This window comes from Eschrichtius robustus, chromosome 9 (genome assembly GCF_028021215.1).
Source record: "Eschrichtius robustus isolate mEscRob2 chromosome 9, mEscRob2.pri, whole genome shotgun sequence".
Taxonomy (NCBI): Eukaryota; Metazoa; Chordata; class Mammalia; order Artiodactyla; family Eschrichtiidae; genus Eschrichtius; species Eschrichtius robustus.
The window spans coordinates 63,205,972-63,229,243 of NC_090832.1; the positions used below are offsets into that span (position 1 = coordinate 63,205,972).

A 23,272-nucleotide genomic window follows, 5' to 3' on the forward strand; every position below is an offset into this window, starting at 1 on the left:
TGTACTCTGAAATAGGCATTTAAGTTTCATTCACGTCTTTTTAAGACTTGACAACTCATTCTTTTTATTGCTGAATAATGTTCCATTGTATCAGTGTGCCACAGTTTGTCCACTTACCTATTGAGGACATCTTGGTTTCTTACAATTTTTGGCAATTATAAATAAAGCTGCTATAAACATTTATGTGCAGATTTTTGTGTGGATCAATATCACTGAACAGAAGATTCAAGACATTTTTTAAATTACAGTTTATCCCTGTAGTACCTACTTACTTTTAAACTGATAAACTACAAAAAGAAACTTTTAGAAACAATAAGCCTGCAAAGAAATTACTAACTGGAGAGGGAAATCTTTGAAATCAACTAATCCAAAGCCTCATTACATATATAAAGCAGCAAGAGGCCACTAAAAGTATGGTACTAATTTCTAAATCATTTAACAGACTCTTTCAGACAAGGAGGAAAATGCAATGTTATCAAAAGACAAGCATGTGGAAATACAGAAAAGGCAAGGTTAGAAACTGGCAGAGAACTAAATTTTAAGACTTAAACTTTGTGTTAACTATGTCATGTACAAACAGCAGTCCCATCTAAAGACAAAGCAGAACTTCTAGGTTAAGTTAACAGAAAAAAAAAAAAAGATATCTGTCCCCTATACAATCTGAAAATAAAAATAGCAACAAGAACACAAAGAGATAGAAAAAAGAATCTATAATATATGGGGCTTCAGGGGAGATTTTGGCTACCTAAGAAAGCAGTCATATGGAAAAACAATGTTGATGAGAAAAGTGTCTGAAGACAACTGATCAAACACTCAAGCTGCCTATTTCTCCAGCTTATAAGAAGAACATCACCAATGAAAAGTGACAATAAAAATTTTCTCAACATGGGACCTAAGAAAAAATCCTGCAAAAAAAAATGGTGAAAAAGAACATGGGAAAACATAAAGGAGAAACATACGAAAGAAAGATTATGCCATAGAGCTCAGGAAAATTATGAACACGGCATGCTTCGAGGAAATTAAAAACAAGATTCCTGTTTCTAATAGTAGATTAGGTTACTTAGACCAACATTCCCAACGAAAACAAATTCTTAAATAAGATATGGGAACAAAAAACTTCCAAAAGCCAAAGAGCTGAAGAGAGTAAAGAATTACCTGTCTAAAATAAAGTGAAAATGTGAAGTCAGAGAAGTAACTGAGAAAGGAAGTCAGTCTGCCCTACTCATAATTAGGAGAAGTAAACCAGCCCTCAAAATCAGTGGATTAAATCCCAGGTGGACAATGCTTGGGAAGTCCTCTAGCTTGAAAGTGAATTTAAGATGGGTAATATTTCCTACTGTATTGGCAAGCACAGATATAGAATATTTTCATTATCACAGAAAGTTCTATTGTACAGCATTGCCAGTATTCTGATTCTCTAAACACCTTACCAACTTGTTCTTATCCAGTGATTTTTTCTTCCTCCCTATCCTTGCTGAAGGTATACTCTAAGGCTTGGGGAGAATGTTCCCTGTTCTTCCTTATCCTATTATTGTGTTTCAGTCAATTGTCACTTCTACATGTTGAATTATACCCCCATATTGTGCTCTACAATCCAATTTATCTTTGTACAGTGTCTTTTGGGCTGTGTCACTCATGAGCTTTGAATAAGTAATGGCCTGGGAACCAAGCCAATGATGGTCCTACTCCTAAGGAGAACTGGCCCATTTAAATGTTAATGAATCCTTCACAGTAACCCAAAAGGTTTCTCTAAAATATGTCAACCAAGTATCATTTATAAATAGAATCTATTACTGTGTATTTCTACCACTCCAATTGCTAAGGGAAAAGGGATACTCTTTGAAGTCCATTCTTAGAATATTAGCATATTAAATGCAGAACACTTCATGATGATCACATCCTCCCTCCACAGCACTTACCACAGGATCTTCAATATAACTGATACCCAACGATATTTTTGTTAAGCTAAATGCTTTTGAACAGGGTAATAGTTAAAAACACAGGTAGGAAATCAGATAGACCTGGAGAATCCAGTCCCAATTCTGCCATCTAATAGATGTTTAACTTTAGGTAAGTTTGTCTACTTAAGTTTTCACATTTGTAAAATGGGAATAAATTCAGTTCATAACCTAAAAGGCTGTTTTAAAAAGTATACACGAGAGAATGAATTATGAAGAGTAAGACCTCCCCCAAAAAGTGATTACAAAAGACATTTAATAACAAGAAGACAGTAAAACAGTAAGTAAATTTGTTTATGTTTACCTCAACAGAGCTTGTGATAGCTTCTTTTATATATAGGGAACTTAGTGCTTCTTTCAAACATCTCAAACATTCTTTCAAACTAAAGATTTAATAGAAAGAAAGCAAGCCCATTTCCAGGCATAAACACAATTACGCAGGATGACAATTTCAAAACAAATTATAAGACATATAAAAAAGCAAGAAAAATAATGCACATTCAAAGCAATCAATAGAGCCCGACTCAGATCTGAAATAGATGTTGAAATCACTAAACAAGGAATTTAAAATTACTATTATGATTAAATGTTAAAAGATCTAATAGGAAAGATAGTCAACATGTGAGGTCAGGTGGAAAGTATCAGCAGAGAGATGAAAACTAAAAGAATCAAATAGAAATGCTGGAAATGAAAAAAACATTAAAAGAGATGAAGAATGCCTTCAACAGACTATGAACAGACACAGCAGAGCTGAGGAAAGAGTCAGGTAATTAAGTATGTCACAAGAAACTATCGTAACAGAAATGTAATTAGAAAAAATGATTGGGGGCAAAAAACAATAAACAATGCATCCAGTACCTCTGGGATAAATATCAAAGTTCTAACATACATGTAATTGAAAGCTCAGAAGTAAAAGGTATATAAAGAGAAATAACAGCTAAGAATTTTGCAAAGTTAATGACACAAAGCAAGAAATTCAAGAAGCTCAGAGAACATGAAGAAGGCTAAATACCAAAAAACAACCAAAAATATATTAAAACTGCTAAAAATCAAAAACCAAGAAAAAAACGTTGCATAGAAAGTCAGAGAAAAAAGACAGATACATGCAGGAAAATTAAGATATAAAAAGATGTTTAAAAATTACAGCATACTGGGGCTTCCCTGGTGGCGCAGTGGTTGAGGGTCTGCCTGCCAATGCAGGGGACACGGGTTCGAGCCCTGGTCTGGGAGGATCCCGCATGCCGCGGAGCAACTGGGCCCGTGAGCCACAACTGCTGAGCCTGCGCGTCTGGAGCCTGTGCTCTGCAACAAGAGAGGCCCTGATGGTGAGAGGCCCGCGCACCGCGATGAGGAGTGGCCCCCGCTCGCCGCAACTGGAGAAGGCCCTCGCACAGAAATGAAGACCCAACACAGCTAAAAATAAATAAATAAATAAATTTATAAAAAAAAAAAAAAAAAAAAAATTACAGCATACTTCTCATCAGAAACCATGAAAGACAGAAGACAATGGCATAATATTTTTAAAGTTCAAAAAAAAAAACAAATAAAATATCCCCAAATCTGCCGATTGAGAATTCTGTAGCAGATGAAGTATCATTCGGATAAAAGATACAAACAAAATGTAAAAAACTTCATTGCAAGCAGATCAGTACTACAAGAAATGGTAAAGGAAATTTTTGAGGGAGAATGAATGTGATACCAAACATCCACTTGGATTTACTCTAAAAAATGAGGAACATTGGAAATGTAATAAATGAAGGTAAAATAAACACTCTTTTTCTTTTACTTTTAATTGCTTTATAACATGACCAAATGTTTGAAGCTGTGGTCAGCAACACATTGCCCATGAACCAAATCTTGACCTCTGCAAAGCAAGTGTTCTGCACCTTTGTTTACACTTTGCTTATGGCTACCTTTATACTACAGTGGCAGAATTGAGCGGTAGCAAAAACAATGTGGTACATAAAAATAAAAAATATTTATTGTTACCTGGTCCTTCACAGAAAATGTTTGCCAAGCTCTGGTCTATAATAGGAGTAGTGTATAGTGCCTTTTCTAATAGAAGAATTATGACAACATTAGCAAAAAGTATGGGAAGGAAGAACTGGGAATATACTGTGGTGAGGTCCTTATACTACATATGAAGCATGTATTATTTGCAAGTAGACTCATTACACATAAAGGTATATTTTGTAAACCTTAGGTTATCAACTAAAAAAGAAAAAAAATAAATACTAAGCAAATAGTAGACACTAAATGTAATCATAAAAAGTATGAAATTCCTAAAAATCTTATATGTTCTGGTATAGTGTTATAAGTCATAATTCTAGTTATTACTTTAAAATGTATATCAGAAATAACTAAATTTCCTTGTCAATTGCATTATTAGGAACTTTCATCAAAAAAAAAAAAAAAAAAGAAATAGGAAGAGACTGAAAAGACAGTAGATTTCAATCAATCCAACTATATAAATAAATCATATTAGGTGCAAACAGTCTAATCATACTGATTTAAAGACAGAATTTTCAGATTGGATTTTAAAAAAGCAAGACCTAACCATACGTTGTGTCCAAGAAAACCACTTTAAGTATAAAGACAAAGATAAGTTAAAGGTAAAAGAATGAAAAAGGATATACAAGGCAAACATTAATCAAAGAGAGCTGGAGTTGTTATAGCAATGTGAGACAACGTAGACTTCAAAACAAAGAATATTACCAGCAATAAAGAGGGATTATTTCATAACAAAGGACTCAGTTATCCCCAAAGATATAATAGTCCTAGATGTCTATGTACTTAAAAAAAGACCTTCAAAATATATGAAGCAAAAACTGACAAACCTGAAAGGAGAAATAGATGAATCCACAATTCTACTTGGAGACTTCAAAACTGCTTTATCAGTAACTGATAAAACAAGCAGAAAATCAGAAAGGATAAAGAAGATCTGAACAATACTATCAAGAACTTGAACTAATTGACATTTATAAGATAGCCCATTCAACAGCAGCAGAACACATTCTTTTTCCAGAGAATCAATGAAACCAAAAGTTGGTTCCCTGAAAGAGTCAACAATAATAATCAAACTCTATAAATACTGACAGGAAAAAAAGGAGAAAAGAAACAGAAATCTTTTGGCAGCATCTATATAGATGCTATATACTTTAAAAGCATAAGAAAAATAATACACACAGCTCTTTGCCCAAAAAACTAACAAATTAGATGAAATGGACCAGTTCTTTCAGACATAAAAGTACCCAAACTCACTCTAGAATAAATAGATAACATGAACAGACCTATGTCTATTAATAAAATTTATTTTGTAGTTAAAAAAATAATGAAAACACCAGCCCAAGAGGATTTCGCAGGTGAATTCTATCAAATAGGTAAGAAAAAAAAAAAAACAAACCAACTCTACTCAATCTCTTCCAGAAAATGCAAGAGGGAAGACATCTTGACTAATTTTATGAGGTCATAACCTACTCTAATGACAAAAGACAAAGACGTCAAGAATAGAAAAACCACAGACAAACATCTCACATGAAAAAGGACACAAAATCCTTTAAAAAGATGAGCAAACAGGATTTAGCAATATAGAAGCAGGATAATAAATCATCACCAAATGGGGTTTATTCTAGGAATAAAAAATGAGATTCAACATTTGAAAATCAATCCATATAAGTAACTATATTAAACACTAAAGATTAAACAGTCAATGGATCAAAGAAAAAATCACAAGGGAAATTGGAAAACACTTAAGAGATGAATAAAACAAAAACATGACATACCAAAACTTATGGGATGTGGCCAAAGTGATGCTAAAGGGTAAACAAATAGCTGTAAATGTTTACATTTAACAAACAAGCAAAATCTCAAATAAACAACTTTACAACTTAAGGAACTAGAAAAAGAACAAACTAATTCTAAAGCTAGCAGAGGAAAGAGATAATAAAAGATTAGCTCAGATATAAATGCAACACAAAACAGAAAAACAATAGAGAAAATCAATGAAATCAAAATTTGTTTTTTGGAAGAGATCACAAAATCAACAAATCTTTAGCTGGATGAACTAAGAGGAGAAGAGAGAAGACACAAATTACTAAAATCAAAGATGAAAGTGAGGATATTACTACTGATTCTACAGAAGCAAAATGATAACTAAAGAGTACTAGGAACAATTTTACACAGCAAATTTGATAGCCTAGATGAAATGGACAAATTCCTAGAAGCACAAAACCTACCCAGACTGAATTATGAAGAAATAAACAATTTGAATAGACTTATCACTATTAAGGAAATTGAATCAATAAACAAACATCTCCTGACCATAAAAAAAGCCCTAGACCAGATGGCTTCATGGGTGAATTCTACCAAATATTTAAAGAAGAACTGAAGCAATTCTTTTCAAACTGTTCCAAAAACCAAAGAGAAGAGAGTATTTCCCAACTCATTCTATAAGGTCAGCACTACCTTAATACCAAAGTCAGACAAAGACACAAGAAAAGCACAAACTACTATCCCTTATGAATACGGATGCAAAACTCCTCAAAAAAATATTAGCGAATTGAATTTAGCAGCATACTAAAAGGGTTACACATCATGACTAGGTAGGGTTTATTCCTGGAATGTTAGGATGATACAACAAATGGAAGTTGATCAATGTAATATACCACATTAACAGAATGAAGGGAAAAATAAATAAGTGGTCATCTCAATTGATGCAGAAAAAGCATCTGACAAAATTCAACACTCTTTCATAAAAGCACTCAACAACTAGGAATAGAAAAAAAAAATACCACAACATAACAAAAGCTTTTGATGAAACAGCTACAGTGAACAGCATACTCAACAGTGAAAGACTAAAAGCTTTTCCTCTAACATCAAGAACAAGGCAATGATGTCTACTTTCACCGCTTCCATTTACCACAGTACTGGAAGTTCTAGACAGCAATTAGGAAAAAAAAAGAAATAAAAGGCATCCAAACTGGAAAGAAAGAAGTAAAATTTTCTCTGCAGATGACATGATCTTATATGCAGAAAACTCTAAAGATTCCACATACACAAAATAATTAGAATAAGTGAATTAATCCTAATTGCAGAATACAAAATTAACACACAGAAATTAGTTTCATTTCTATACAATAACAACAAACAATCTGAAAATTTCAAAAACAATTCAAACACAATAGCATCAAAAAGGAAAATATACTTATGAAGTAACTTAAGGAGGTGAAAGACTTGTACAATGAAAACTACAGAACATTGCTAAAAGAAATTAAAGACAACACGAAAAATGCAAGCATGTCCCATGTTCATGGATTGAAAGAATTAATTTTGTTAAAATGTCACGACTATTCAAAGTGATCTACATATTCAATGTGATCCCTATCAAAATCTCAATGACATTTTTTGCATAAATAGAAAAACCCATCCTGAAATTCATATGGAATTCAATGTGATCCTGAAGAGCCAAAATAATCTTGAAACAGGACAAAATTGGAGGATTCATACCTCTTGATTTCAAAACTTATTACAAAGCAACAGTAATCAACATAGTGTGGTACTGGCATAAAGACAAACATATAGACTAATGGAATAGAATAAAGACCAGAAATACACCCTTGCATATATGTTCAAATCTTTTTTGACAGAGATGCCAAGACCATTCAATGGGGCAAGGACGGTCTTTTTAACAAACGGTGCTGGGAAAACTGGATGTTCACATGCAAAAGAATTAAGTTGGACCCTTATTTAACACCATACACAAAAATTAACTCAAAATGGACCACAGATCTAAATGTAAGACCTAAAACTACAAAACTCTTAGAAGAAAACATAGGGGAAAATCTTCCTGACAGCAGATTTGGTAATGATTATTTGGATATGACACCAAAAGCACAGGTAACAAAATAGAGAATAAATAAACTGGACTTTATGAAGATTTAAAAATTTTGTGCATCAAAAGACACTATCAACAGAGTGAAAATGCAACCCACAGGAGAAACCCATGGGAGAAAATATTTGCAAATCATTTATCTGACAAGGGATTAATACATCCAGAGTACAGAGAGAGCTCTTAAAACTCAACAATAAAAAAAATAAACCACCAGACTAAAAATGAGCAAAGGACTTACAGAAATTTCTCCAAAGAAAATATTCAATGACCAATGAGCACATGAAAAGATGTTCAACATCACTAATCATTAGGGAAATGCAAATCAAAATTATAATGAGATACTACCTCACACCCATAAGGCTTGCTCCTATTAAAAAAAAAAAAAAAACAATACCAGAAAACAATTGTTGGCAAGGATGTGGAAAGATTGAAATCCTTGTGCACTGTTGGTAAGTATGTAAAAAGGTACAGTTGCTGTGGAACACAGTAGAGCAGTTCCTCAAAAAATTAAACACAGGATTACCACGTAATCTAGTAATTCCAATCTAAGTATATAACTAAAAAAATTGAAGTTGAAGTCTGGTTATTGAAGAGATATTTATATTTGTACACATGTTCATAGTAGCATTATTCACATGCCTAAAATGTGGGAGCAACTCAAGTGTCCATCAACAGATGAATATATAAGCAAAATGTGGTATCTACATACAATGGAATATTATTCAATCTTTAAAAAGAATGAAATTCTGCAATATGCTACAACATGGATGAACCCATATGATGCTAAGTGAAATAAAACAGTCACAGAAAGATAAATACTGTATGATTCTACTTATATGAGGTGCTTAGATACAAAATAATAGAGACAGAAAGTATAATGATTGTTGCCAAAGGTGGGGTGAGGGGAATAGGGAGTTATCATTTAATAGGTAAAGTTTCAGTTATGAACATGAGTTATGAAGATGGATGGGGGTGATGGTTTACAGTGTTATGTATGTATTTAATATCACTGAACTGTACACTTAAATATGGTTAAAATGGTAAATTGTATGTTATGTGTATTTTACCAGAATAAAAAGAATTTGAAAAAAAAAATTTTAAGATCTTATCAATGGGTACAGAAAGAAAGCATTTGATAAAACTCAGCATGGTAAAACTCTCAGCACTAGTAATAGAAGTGAACTTTTTTGACTTGATAAATGACATTAAAAAAACCCTAGAACTCATATAATACTTAATGAAGAAAGACTTCTTTTCCCCTAAGATCAAAATCAAGTCAAGTATATCCTCTTCTCTTACCACTTATATCTACATAACATCGGAAGTCCAAACCAGTGCAATAAGGCAAGAAAAAGAAACAAAGGTGTACAGATTAGAAAGGAAGATACAAACATGTCTTTATTTGCATTCAATTGTCTATAAACACAAAGAATCCACAAAAATGCTCCTAGAGTTAATAAGCTGAGTTTATCAAAATCACAAGATACAAGATATAGATATAAATATATAGTATTTCTATACACTTTTGATGGGCAAAAAAATAAAAATTTAAGAAACAGTATCATTTATAATAACACCCCCCAAAAATATACTTAAAATAAATGTAAAAATATATGTACAGAATCTGTACGCTGAAAATTATAAAAAATCTAAAGAAAGTTAAAAAAAAATTTAAAGTCCTGTATAAACGGAAAGATACATCACGTTTATGGAATGGGATATTTAACTTGTTATTGTTCAATAGTGGTAACTTATTATTTTTAAAATGTCAACTTTCCTCAAATTGATCTATATATTCAAGGCAATCCCACTCTAAATTCCACCAGGATATTTTAAAGATACGGACTAGTTGATATGAATAGGCAAAGGAATTAAATAGCCAATGCAATTTTGAAAGAGAACAAAGAGGAATCATACTACCTGACTTCAGGAAGCTAAAGCAATCAAGACAGGGTGGTACTGATGAAAGGATAGACATATTAAATCAACAGATCAGAATAGAGTCCTGAAATAAACCCAAACAAATATACATAGTCATTGGATTTTTGATAAAAGTAGAAGAACATGTCAATGGCGATAGTACAGTCTTCTTAACAAATGAAGTGAGAAATGCCCATATTACGTTCTTAGCAGAAAGAGAGGCATGTCCATTTTCCAGAGATGAAAGCTACATGCTACAGTCTCTATGGACCTACAAAAGACAACAAGCTTTCAAGAAAAAATTACAAGGCATACGTAAAAACAAGAAAAACCCAGCACACTCCCAAGAGATAAAGCAATCAGTAGAACTAAACTCAGCTATCTATAGCAATATGAAACTATCACCAATCTGCATTTATAAATATGCATTTTAAACTTAATACAATTACTCTAAAAGGAAAATTTATGACATTGTGTTAGATGTTAATTTAAACGTCAAAAATCTAATTCATCTTACTGTAAGTTCTATTTCTCCTACTTTTATGTACAAATTTTAAAGGCAGGAGATACAGAGATAATTGTGGCCTTGTAACAACTATAATTTCCACCTTCAGAAAATATTCTAATATTAGTTTCCATCTAGTGCTTTTGAAGTACCAGTGAAGAAAACAAAGGGAAGTCCAAGATATGCGACTTCTTCTTCTTCTTGTCCCTAGAATCTAACATAAGGTTGGGACACGGTAGAAACGCAGTAAGTATTTAGTGCTAAACTGAAGGAAAGGGAAGATAATTTTAAAGACATAGAATGAATTATGTTTTGCTAAGTGTATTAGTTTTCTATTACTACCCACAACGAATGAACACAAATTTCATGGCTTAACACAATGAAAATGTATTATCTTACAGTTTTATAGGTCAGAATTTGACATGGGTCTCACTAGGCTAATATCAAGGGGTTGCACTGAACTACATTCCTTTTTAGAGGCTCCAAGGAAGAAGCTGTTTCCTTGCTGTTCTGAGCTTGTGGAAGACACCACATTGTTTGGCTCATGACTTTTCTAACCCCATTTCAAAAGCAGGCAGAGCAAGCTGAGTCCTTTTAAGATCACTTATCTCTGACTCTCTCTTTTCCCTCTTCTACTTTTAGGGACTCCAATGATTAGATTAGTCCCACCTCACGGTGAACTGATTAGCAACCTTAATTATGCATCTGCATCCTTAATTCCTTCTGCCTTGTAAGACAATATATTCAGAGATTCTGGCCATTAGAATGTGTACATCTTTGGGGCCATTATTCTGAATACCCCACTATGTTTCTTGAAAATTTTATTTAAAAAAAAAGGTACTCATCTGTGATACTTTAAAGACTTGAAAAGGATGCATATCTATCAGTGGCTTCTATCTGCTATCTGACACGTTATTATAATAGAATGGTTGGAATTTAAATATAACATTAATACTTCATTTTAATTTCGTCATTCTTTTCCAGGAAAAAAAAGGTTAAACTGCTAATATTTATACACATGACACTTTAATGGTAAAGCAAATAATTACCCAGCTTGTACTGTGAGATACAAAAGTATCATTACCTCACAGAGCAATTCAATAAAAATAAAAATGAGGCCATTTATATCAAAGGAAAAATATGAAGGTTAAAGAAGTCAAAGCACATTCAACCATATAGCAATTCAAATAGCCTTCATTGACTGTCTTCTTCAATTAAAAAAATGCCAGGGTCAGCATGATAGTTCCATGGACCAAAACAGTGTTCTGTGTTCACTATTTTTATAGTTAAATTATTCTTTGCCTAATAATGATAAGTATAATAGGAAGTGACATCAGCAACATGGTGGCATAAGACGGTCCTCCTTTATATCCCCCTTTTTAATTAGATATCCTTCCATAAATGAATCACCTCTGTGGGTATTTTGGGACCTAGCACCTCACTCCAAGGGACCTGTGAGGAGTCTCCCCCAACAGTGTAGCAAGTAAGAAACAGACAAACCTCTCTAAGGGCTGCCAAACCAGCAGGGCCAGCAAATCTGCCTAGACCCCCACTGGCTGCTATCAGGCAAAAACTGAGTACGTGCTAACCCTGGCAGGCACTCATGCATGAAAGAAAACTTGCATAAGTCCAGCCTTCACAAAAGGACTTGAATTTGGTCAAACAGAAGGAATTATGAGACACTTTACTGGTGCTGCTCCTCCCCCAAGGAAACACTGAACAAGGCTGATTTATCCAGTGGAGGTAACCTCTCCTTCGTGGGAAAAAGAAAGCAGGGGGTAACAGGCTGGGCAGGATATGGCTGGAGAAACCCACTTCTCTTCACCAGCACCTGGAGTACTAAAGTGGGAGCTTCACAACTGAGGGAAGGGAGGATGATGGCAAAGAGAAGAAAAGAATTTCGAATAGCATTAAAGGGGTAGCACTCCAGCCATGAGCCTGTTGGAACATCACCCATTGAGACTGCTCAACTAGGTATGTGGGCACTCTCAATACACCTCAGTGCTATCACCCACACCTCCTCCCACTGTGCTGCTGGCTCCTTGTGCTCACTCCAGAGTGAACCTCCGGAAATGTGTGCTGGTAAACAGGGAGCCCACTAAGAAAACAAGCCACCACAGTCAGTGGTTTCTCACAGTAAGTGAGAAACCACAAATCTGAGCTATAGTGGCCACATTCTGAGAAACAAAAGAGGTTTCCAACAGCCAACCTGGTGAAATGTTAAAAGCCAAGTAGACATAAAAGCTTAAAAGTCTGCCCACAGGGGATAAGAAGTATACTGGAGCAGATATAGCTTCACAGGGGAAAAAACTCAAATATCAACACTATAAAGATAATATGTCATATGCAGAGGGCATGAGCAGAGTTAAGGAGGTATCTACTACTTCAAATGTGACAGCATCAACCCATATCCACAAGAACTATAAATAAAACCAAGGAAATACAGCATCACAAAAAGAAAACAGTATTTTCCAGCAACCAAGCTACAAGGTGCAGAATATATGATCTAACTAATAAAGAATTCAAATTAGCTGTTCTGAAGGAACTCAACAAGTTACAAGAAAACTCAGAAAGACAATTCAATGAAATCAGGAATAAAATGATTTCTTTATTTCCTTTTCTTGATTAAAGAAAAGGAAACTATTAAAATTATTATAAAGAACCAAACAAAATTCTGAAACTGAAAATTCAATGAATGACCTGAAGTATTACGCAATAGAGAAAACCTGCAGCAGGCCTGACTATATGGAAGAAAAAAACAATGTAACTTGGAGGACAGGAATTTTGAAATGACGGAAGAGGGAATTTAGATTAAAAAAGAGCAAAGAAAGCCAACGTGATCTATGAATATCCATCAAAAAGGCAAATATCAGAATAATCAGGGTTCCAGACAGAGAAGGGGGAGGACAGGGAGTTAATTTAAAGAAATAATAGCTGAGAACTTCCAAAATCTGAGGAAATACTTGGATATACAAGTCTACAAAGCTAATAGACAATTCTATTATCTCAATGCAAAAAGACATTCTCTGAGACTTTAAAGGCAGGCAGGGAAAAAATAAAAAACGAATTAAATCTACAATGGACTGCCATTAGGCTATCAGCAGATTTCTTTGCAGAAACTCTTCAGGCCAGGGGACAACAGAATGACATATTTGAAGGGCTGAAAGATAAAAATGGTCAGCCAAGAATGCTTTCTTTATCTAGCAAAATTATCCTTCATATATGAAGGAGAAGTAAAGTAAAGGCTTTCCCAGACAAACAAAATCTAAGGGAGTTCACCACGACTACATCTGCCTTGCAAGAAATGCTTAAAGGAGTTCTTCAAGCTGAAATGAAAACAGGCTAATCAGCCAAATGAAAACATACAAAATTACACAATACACTGGCCAAATTGAGAAATACACAGTCAGACTTCGAAAACTATAACTCTGTAGTAGGATGGTGTGTTAACTATTCAACAATAGTGTAAAGGCTAAATGAAAGAGAAGGAAAAGTAACTATAGATGCTATAAGTTGTTAATAAATATACAACAAAAAAGAGGTAAATTGTGACATCAATAATATAAAGGGAGGAGCAAAATGGTAGACACATTAGGGAGTAAAAATAAGTTGCTTTCAGCCTGAATTGGACTTTTTTATGTGTAAGACGTTTTACACATAACCCCCTTGGTAACAATAAAACAAAAATCTGGAGGAGATCCACAAAAGACAAAAAAGGGGGAAAAAGAGCATACCACCATGGAAAATAACCAATATACAAATGCAGGCAGAAAGAGGAAAATAATGGAAATACAAAACCAAAATACAATTAATAAAGTGGCATTAATAAGTCCTCACATATTAATAATTACTCTAAATATAAATGGATTGAATTCACCAATCAAAAGGCACATAAGTGGCTGGATGGATGAAAAACAAGACCCAACTGTATGGTGCCAACAAGAAAACTTTAAGGATGCACATAAACTCAAAGTGAAAGGATGAAAAGATATTCCATGCAAGTGGAAACCAAAAGGAAGCTGGGACAGCTATACTTATAACAATCAAAATAGCTGGAAAATCTACAAAGATATGGAAACTAAACAACAAACTCGTGAACAACCAATGGGTGAACGAAGAAATCAAAATGGGAATCAAAGATTATCTTAAAACAAATGAAAATAAAAACACATATGTAAACCTATAGGATGCTGCAAAAGCAGATGAGAGGAAAGTTTATAGTAATAAATGCAGATGTTAAGAAATGGGAAAAATTGCAAAGAAACAATCTAACTTTACACCTTGAGAAATCAATACATGACAAGAGAACCAAGTACAGCCTATGGGGAAAGGACAGTCTCTTCAACAAGTGATGCTGGGAAAACTAGATAACCATACACAGAAAAGAAAGTTGGGCCTATCCTACACTACTCACAAAAATCACCTTGAAAGGGATCAAAGAGTAAACATAAGACCTGATATAAAACGCCCTGAAGTAAACATAGGATGGAAGATCTTTGATATTGGTCTTGGCACTGATATTTTGCATATGACACTGAAAGCACAAATAACAAAAGAAAAAATCAACAAGTGCAACTATATCAATCTTAAAAGCTTCTACACAGCAAAAGCAACAATAGCACAATTAAAAGGCACCTACAGAATGGGAGAAATTATTTGCAAACCATGTAATGAATAGGGAATTAATATCCATCATTTACAAAAAATTCATATAACTCAGTAACAAAAACCAAACAAACAAGCAAATAATCCAATTTTAAAAAGGGCAGAGGAACCGAAGAGGCATTTTTCCAGGGAAGACATGCAAATGGCCAACAGGTACATGAAAAAATTACAAATCACCTGGAAAATACAAATCAAAACCACAGTGAGGAGACGCTGGGAGGGCTCACGCCAAGGAGTACTTCCCAGAACTTCTGCTGCCAGTGCCCTTGTCCCCACGGTGAGCCACAGCCACCCCCCGCCTCTGCAGGAGACCCGCCAACACTAGCAGCCTTGTGGCTGACAGGATCATGGTGCTCCAGCCGGGTGTCAGGCCTGTGCCTCTGAGGTGGGAGAGCCGAGTTCAGGACATTGGTCCACCGGAGACCTCCCAGCTCCACGTAAAATCGAAAGGCAAAAGCTCTCCCAGAGATCTCCATCTCAACATAAAACCCAGCTCCACTCAACAACCAGCAAGCTACAGTGCTGGACACCCTATGCCAAACAACTAGCAAGACAGGAACACAACCACACCCATTAGCAGACAGGCTGACTAAAATCATAATAAGGTCACAGACACCCCAAAACACACCACTGGACACGGTCCTGCCACCAGAAAGACAAAATCCAGCCTCATCCACCAGAACACAGGCACTAGTCCCCTGCACCAGGAAGCCTACACAACCCACTGAACCAGCCTTAGCCACTGGGGCAGACACCAAAAACAACAGGAACTACGAACCTGCAGCCTGTGAAAAGGAGACCCCAAACACTGTAAGTGAAGCAAAATGAGAAGACAGAGAAACACGCAGCAGATGAAGGTGCAAGGTAAAAACCCACCAGACCTAACAAATGAAGAGGAAATAGGCAGTCTACCTGAAAAGGAATTCAGAATAATGATAGTAAAGATGATCCAAAACCTTGGAAATAGAATGGAGAAAATACAAGAATCGTTTAACAAGGACCTAAAAGAACTAAAGAGCAAACAAACAATGATGAACAACACAATAAATGAAATTAAAAATTCTCTAGAAGGAATCAATAGCAGAATAACTAAGACAGAAGAATGGATAAGTGACCTGGAAGATAAAATAGTGGAAATAACTACTGCAGAGCAGAAAAAAGAAAAAAAGAATGACAAGAATTGAAGGCAGTCTTAGAGATCTCTGGGACAACATTAAACGTACCAACATTCGAATTATAGGGGTCCCAGAAGAAGAAAAGAAAAAGAAAGGGACTGAGAAAATATTTGAAGAGATTATAGTTGAAAACTTCCCTAATATGGAAAAGGAGATAGTCAATCAAGTCCAGGAAGCACAGAGAGTCCCATACAGGATAAATCCAAGGAGAAACATGCCAAGACACATATTAATCAAACTATCAAAAATTAAATACAAAGAAAAAATATTAAAAGCAGCAAGGGAAAAACAACAAATAATATACAAGGAAATCCCCATAAGGTTAACAGCTGATCTTTCAGCAGGAACTCTGCAAGCCAGAAGGGAGAGGCAGGACATATTTAAAGTGATGAAAGGAAAAAACCTACAACCAAGATTACTATACCCAGCAAGGATCTCATTCAGATTCAACGGAGAAATGAAAACCTTTACAGACAAGCAAAAGCTAAGAGAATTCAGCACCACCAAACCAGCTTTACAACAGATGCTAAAGGAACTTCTCTAGGCAGGAAACACAAGAGAAGGAAAAGACCTACAGTAACAAACCCAAAATAATTAAGAAAATGGTAATAGGAACATACATATTGATAATTATCTTAAATGTAAATGGATTAATTGCTCCAACCAAAAGACACAGACTGGCTGAATGGATACAAAAACAAGACTGGCATATATGCTGTCTACAAGAGACCCACTTCAGACCTAGGGACACATAGAGACTGAAAGTGAGGGGATGGAAAAAGATATTCCATGCAAATGGAAATCAAAAGAAAGCTGGAGTAGCAATTCCCATATCAGACAAAATAAACTTTGAAATAAAGACTATTACAAGAGACAAAGAAGGACACTACATAATAATCAAGGGATCAATCCAAGAAGAAGATATAACAATTGTAAATATTTATAAACCCAACATAGAAGCACCTTAATACATAAGGCAAATACTAACAGCCATAAAAGGGGAAATCGACAGTAACACAATAATAGTAGGGAACTTTTAACACCCCACTTTCACCGATGGTCAGATCATCCAAAATGAAAATAAATAAGGAAACACAAACTGTAAATGATACATTAAACAAGTGGACTTAATTGATATTTATAGGACATTCCATCCAAAAACAACAGAATACACTTTCTTCTCAAGTGCTCTTGGGACATTCTCCAGGATAGATCATATCTTGGGTCACAAATCAAGCCTTGGTAAATGTAAGAAAATTGAAATTGTATCAAGTTTCTTTTCTGACCACAACACTATGAGACTAGATATCAATTATAGGAAAAAATACAAACACATGGAGGCTAAACAATACACTACTTAATAACCAAGAGATCACTGAAGAAATCAAAGAGAACATCAAAAAATACCTAGAAACAAATGACAATGAAACCACAATGACCCAAAACCTATGGGATGCAGTAAAAGCAGTTCTAACAGGGAAGTTTATAGCAATACAATCCTACCTCAAGAAACAAGAAACATCTCAAATAAACAACCTAACCTTACACCTAAAGCAATTAGAGAAAGAAGAACAAAAAAACCCCAAAGTTAGCAGAAGGAAAGAAATCATAAAGATCAGATCAAAACCACAGTGAGATCTATCACCAAGAAAAAAAGAGTGACAAGTGTTGGTGAAGATATGGGGAAAAAAGGGAACTCCTGTGCACAGCTGTTGGGACTATAAACAGTTTAGCCACTACGGAGAAGAGTATAGGAGTTCCTCAAAAAATTACAAACAGAACTACCACATGATGTAGCAATCTGACTTCTGGGCATATATCCAAAGGAAATGAAAACAGGTTATCAAAGTGATACGTGCACTACCAAGTTTAATGCAGCATTATTCACAATAACCAACGTACAAAAACAACCTAAGTGTCCACCAATGAATAAATGTGGTGTGTGTGTATATATATATTCCATTATATATATGAAATATATATGTATATATATAAAATATATATGGAAATGGACTACTACTCAGCCACAAGCAAAAAGGAAATCCTACCATTTGCAACAACATGATGGATAGTGAGGATTTATGCTAAGTGAGATAAGTCAGACACAGAAAGACAAATATTACAAATTATCTCTTATATGTGGAATATAAAAAAAATATTGAACACAAGGAAACAGAATGGAAGGGTGGTTACTAGGGGATCAGGAGTGGGGAAATGGGAGATATACTGTTTAAGGTACACACTTGCAACTAGTATATAAATTAAGACCTGGAGATATAATACCCAGTACAATGATTATAGACAACAAAACTGAATCATAAACATGAAACCTGCTAAGAGCCTATGTGTTAATTATTCCCATCACTAAAGAAATAATAATTAGGGGATGTGATAGAGGTTTTAGCTAATGCTATAATGGCAATCATACTGAAATATAAATATATAAATTCAATATCTTACACATCTTAAACCTATATAACATTATATGTCAGTTATTTCTCAATGAGTATACTTCAATGTTTAACGGATAAGGAAATAATTTATTTACAGATGGACTGTAATGTCACTTTTATTACTCACAAGTGTTAGGTGTTCCCCAGTAGAAAATCAACCAAAGAAATAAAATATTTGCATCAATAGTGTGACTGCCAACACTTAAAATTAAAATTGTACTGTTGACAATGTTCTGAAACATTTCATGTTCAAAAAATTATATAGTAGTAAATAATATATGGGGAAGATCTTTATAAATGTTAGGCATAAATCTAAATATGAACTGAAACTTCCTAATCACAACTAAAATTATAAAATATGCAGTATGTCATTTATATATTTATATATATAGTTATATGTGTTATGAGTATATATACATATGTAAGTTATACATCTGAGATTTTAAAAAACCCTCTTTGTATACTTTTATAGCCATAAACAAATCAATCTTGAAATAACAAAAATGACTTGAATGTGATACAAATACTTTGTAGAAAATAGGAAAGAAGTCTTTTGAAAGATTCTCCCTCCAAAAGTAAATTGTAAATAGAGGCAGATACATACACACACAGCAGTCAATGCTCTCTCAATTTACCAATCCTATTTTGTGTCATATTTTGTCATACAACATAGAAACTAGAGCTATAAATATATACTAGAATGTTAGATTTTCAAAAAAATAGTTGAAAAGTAACCAATTACTCCACAAAGGAACAACAAGTCATCTTGCACATAGTTGACATAGATTCACAGAACTCTATATTGTTTTGTTCACGAAAAAGTCTTGCATGTTTCTATACCCGTATCAGCTCAACAGTGAGTTGGCACCTTCTGAAGAGTCAGAAAAATGTGAGAATACCCAATTTCTTCTTGTGGCCCTAGTGCTAGAGACACTAACAAGACAGAGGGAACCAAAACAGGGAGAGTTTTATAAAGGGTATATTAATAAATTGAAGAATTTTTAGACACCCAATTACACATTTTTTTCATATTATTTACTTGTGGGACAACATGACTCTATGTAAATATGTGTAATTGGAGTGCCAGAAGTTAGAGGGAAGAGAAAGTTGAGAGGAAGTGGGGACAACAATAAGAATAATTTGTGACTTCTCAACAATTAAGTTAAAGAGGCATGTTGTAAACATCAGAGCAATCATAAAATAAATAAAATGAAGGAATATAGCTAATAAGCCAGAAGAGAATATAAGATGGAATAAACATTTTCAATACAAGGCAGAAAAAAGGAGGAAAAGGAATAGAACAGAGAGAAAAAGAAAACAAATAGCAAAATGAAACATTTAAAATCACCCATATCAGTATTACATTAAATATAAATGAAATAAACAGGAGTTAAAATATAAGTTTGTCAGACTAGTTTAAAAAACAAACAAACACAAAAAGCCCAAATTCTATGCTACATGCCTAAAGTATGAAAAATCACAAATGTGCATCAAGACGAATGCAGAAACAAATTGCTATAATCATACAATGGAATACTATTAAGCAATAATAATGACTAAACTACTGATAGAGTTAACAACATGGGTAAATTTCAAAACAGCATACTGAGCAAAAGACTCCCCCCCACCCCCCCCCCCCAACACACACATAAGTGTTGGATGATTCTATTTTTATATAATAATAGAGCATTTACAACTACTACTCTACAGTGATAAAAATAAGATACATAGTTTCCTGGAATGTAGGGAGGGCTGAATAAGGGAAGCTATAGAATATTTCACTTCACGGTTGGGGTGATATTTAAACAGATGTACATCAAAGTGAGAGAATTCATTGCAGCTTATGTCAATCATAATTTAATAAAATTCAGAAGGAGTACTAAATTAGAAATGAATAAAAATATTATATCCAGAAATGTTAGTGTTAACATGCTAAAAGATGCTTAACAACAGTTTAATTTACGGTGTGTAAGCTTAAAATTATAATTAACAACAATGTGAAGACTAATTAGTAATTAATGTTCTACAAAAAATTATTTATACACACAAACTCACATATACATACACACTCACATACATACACACACATATCTAAACACACACATAAAATAATTACCAATTGAAGCTGAGTACATTTGTTTCATGTGAGTTTCAATGACAGAAGGATCCCGAGAGCTGTAACTTCCCAATTCAGGGTAAAAGCTGGAGCCAATGTCATCTGGGGGGTTGTGTTTCCCTTGTGGATATTTCTTGGCTATTCTAAGGTCCCAATGCGAGAGGATTGGATGGTTCCAATGTACGTATTTACCATCAAATTGTGGATTTCCATACCAGCTGTAATAAAATATATGTAAATAATAATTCCGAGGTGGCAGTTCTTCCAGGTAAGGTTCAGAGGCTTTGGAAGGTTTCACAGTGATTTCAACACTTTTTAAATTCTTGACGTTTGTTTCACTGTCGATTTTGTCACTCTTTTGGGAATCAAAAGTTTTTACCAAATGAGGAGTTTGTTGCCGAATTTCTGGAAGAAGGTCAAGTCCAAAAGGATCTCCAAAAGCAGCTTTATGTGGTCTCAGCATTTTTAAACCCATCATCAGAGAGAAAATAAATAGAATAAAAAGTGACAAAGTGATGCAAGTCCTTCTTCGAAACTTTGCCATGATGTCATACTTTAAATTCCAAAATGGTAAATGTTTAGCTGTAATTTATTGAAAACCGGTAATTAATAAGTGGTATTAACAATATTTTCCAATATATTCAAAAGGAAAACTAAAACCATAAAGTGTTACACTGCAAAATTTTAAAGTGCATTATGGCATTAACTATATAATCAAATATTAATATCTACAAAAGAATCTACACAAGGCTAGACTGCACAGCAGTATGTATTTGGAAATATCACAGTTACATTTTTGTCAGACAAAGATTTTAAGAATTTAAGAAAATGAATACATTCTTCATCATTTGGACAGATTTTACACATACTGACTATAGAAAGGAAACATTCCATATAGAGAGACTAAAATTTTCTAAATATAAATATAAAATGAAAAGTTCATATTTAAAAACAAAATATTTATGAGTATATTAAAAACCTAGTCATTAAATGGAATTTCAAAAACTTATTCTTTGACTACCTCACTTCTAATGACCTGTTCTTCCACCGCATTTCACCAACTCAGGTGTCATACTCATAACCTTGATCTCGTCATTTTCAATCAAAATTGTTATTTCATTTTTTTCCATTTTCTACACATAACCTTCCATGCTTTGAGCCTCTCTACTTTAGTACTCCCACTCAGTCAATTCCTTTACCTTTTTGAGATGTCTAATCCACTGACTCTACCACTTTTTCACTATGACTTTTTTTCTTCATGTTTTGTCTCTAGTGAAGCAGTTTATAGCCCATAGTCCAGCACTGAAATTCCTCACTTGCAAAACAGTAGGCCCTCCATATCCACAGGTTGTTTGAATCCACGGATGAGGAACCCACAGAGGGCAAACTGTACTATGCCACTTTACATAAGGAATTTGAGCATCCACAGATTTTGGTATCCACGTGGGTCCTGGAACCAATCCCAGCCCCCTCACGGATACCAAAGGACAACTGTACCCTTAACTTCCTTTACTTCTCTCCTTCCTTAATACTTATCTGGTAGAACCTCAAATAAATGATGCCTGGCTTGACCTTGATCCAGAATTACATAATGATATTGGAGAAAAACACACACCATGTTGACTTTTCACTCTGAATTTATGACCATAAATTTCGGACATTCAAGATGGCTTAACAAGCCTATTACTATACCCCAGTACTTTCACTTTTCTAACCTCAAAAGAATTATTTCATTCCTTCTCATTTTTCATCAAACGTGCTACTACATCACCAATTTCCTTTACTCTCTTCAGATAGCCATGTCTTATACTTTGTAGAGAAAACAGAATCAATCACATAAGAAATCCTTTATCTTCCTATTAAGAAATTAACTTAGTAACATCTACTGTTTTATGTCAGCAAATATTTCCAATTTTAACTTTAGCATTGTTTCACTGCTTTGCTTTCCTTCTTCAAGAAGTGCTATTACTTTGATTGAATCTTTGCTGAATTTTTACAACTGCACCTTCTCTTTTTCACCTCTTTCTTCATTTAATTTTGATTTTTAAGTGTCTTGTTATCCTCTATTTCTCATATGGCATTATCTGTTATGTTTGTCTTCTAGTCTTCAGTTCGGAATATGAATTTTGTCAATTTTAATTATTTTAATATTCTCTCATTTCTGAGGTTTCATAATTGTAATTTACTTGTTCATTCATCTCTCACATACTTTGTTTACTTCTATTTAAATATTAGGTTACAGTTGTTATATATTTATGAACATGGTTCTCTGGCATGCTTCAAGTATTTACAAGTTTAACTTTTTTGCCCATAGTGACTTTGTATGGAATTTGACTGAAATTCTTTTTTCTGTTGCTAAATATTACATGAAATAATTTTTCCTTAATGTTTGAAATGAATGTTCAATCATGATAATTTTTCTAGCTTCACAACTCTAGCAATCATTCTTCTGTTGTTTTTATGAAGTTTTAATATGGCCTTGAATTTTTTTCCGAGATCAGTTGGGGTTTTCTCCATTCCCACATTTACCTGGAATTTGTTACTTCCCTCACTTTTATTTTGTTCCTAACCTGCTCAATTTGAAAGTTAT

At 34.0% G+C, this 23,272-nt stretch overlaps 1 protein-coding gene across 1 annotated transcript in view; it reads right to left on the reverse strand.

Moving 5' to 3' along the window:
• MANEA (mannosidase endo-alpha) overlaps positions 1 to 23,272 on the reverse strand; it is a 68,770-nt gene that overhangs the window by 36,283 nt on the left and 9,215 nt on the right. The window contains exon 2 of the mRNA XM_068551488.1: positions 20,683 to 21,264. Coding sequence (XP_068407589.1) covers positions 20,683 to 21,226 — 544 coding nt within the window. The 5' untranslated portion in view covers positions 21,227 to 21,264. The remainder of the gene's footprint in view (positions 1 to 20,682; positions 21,265 to 23,272) is intronic.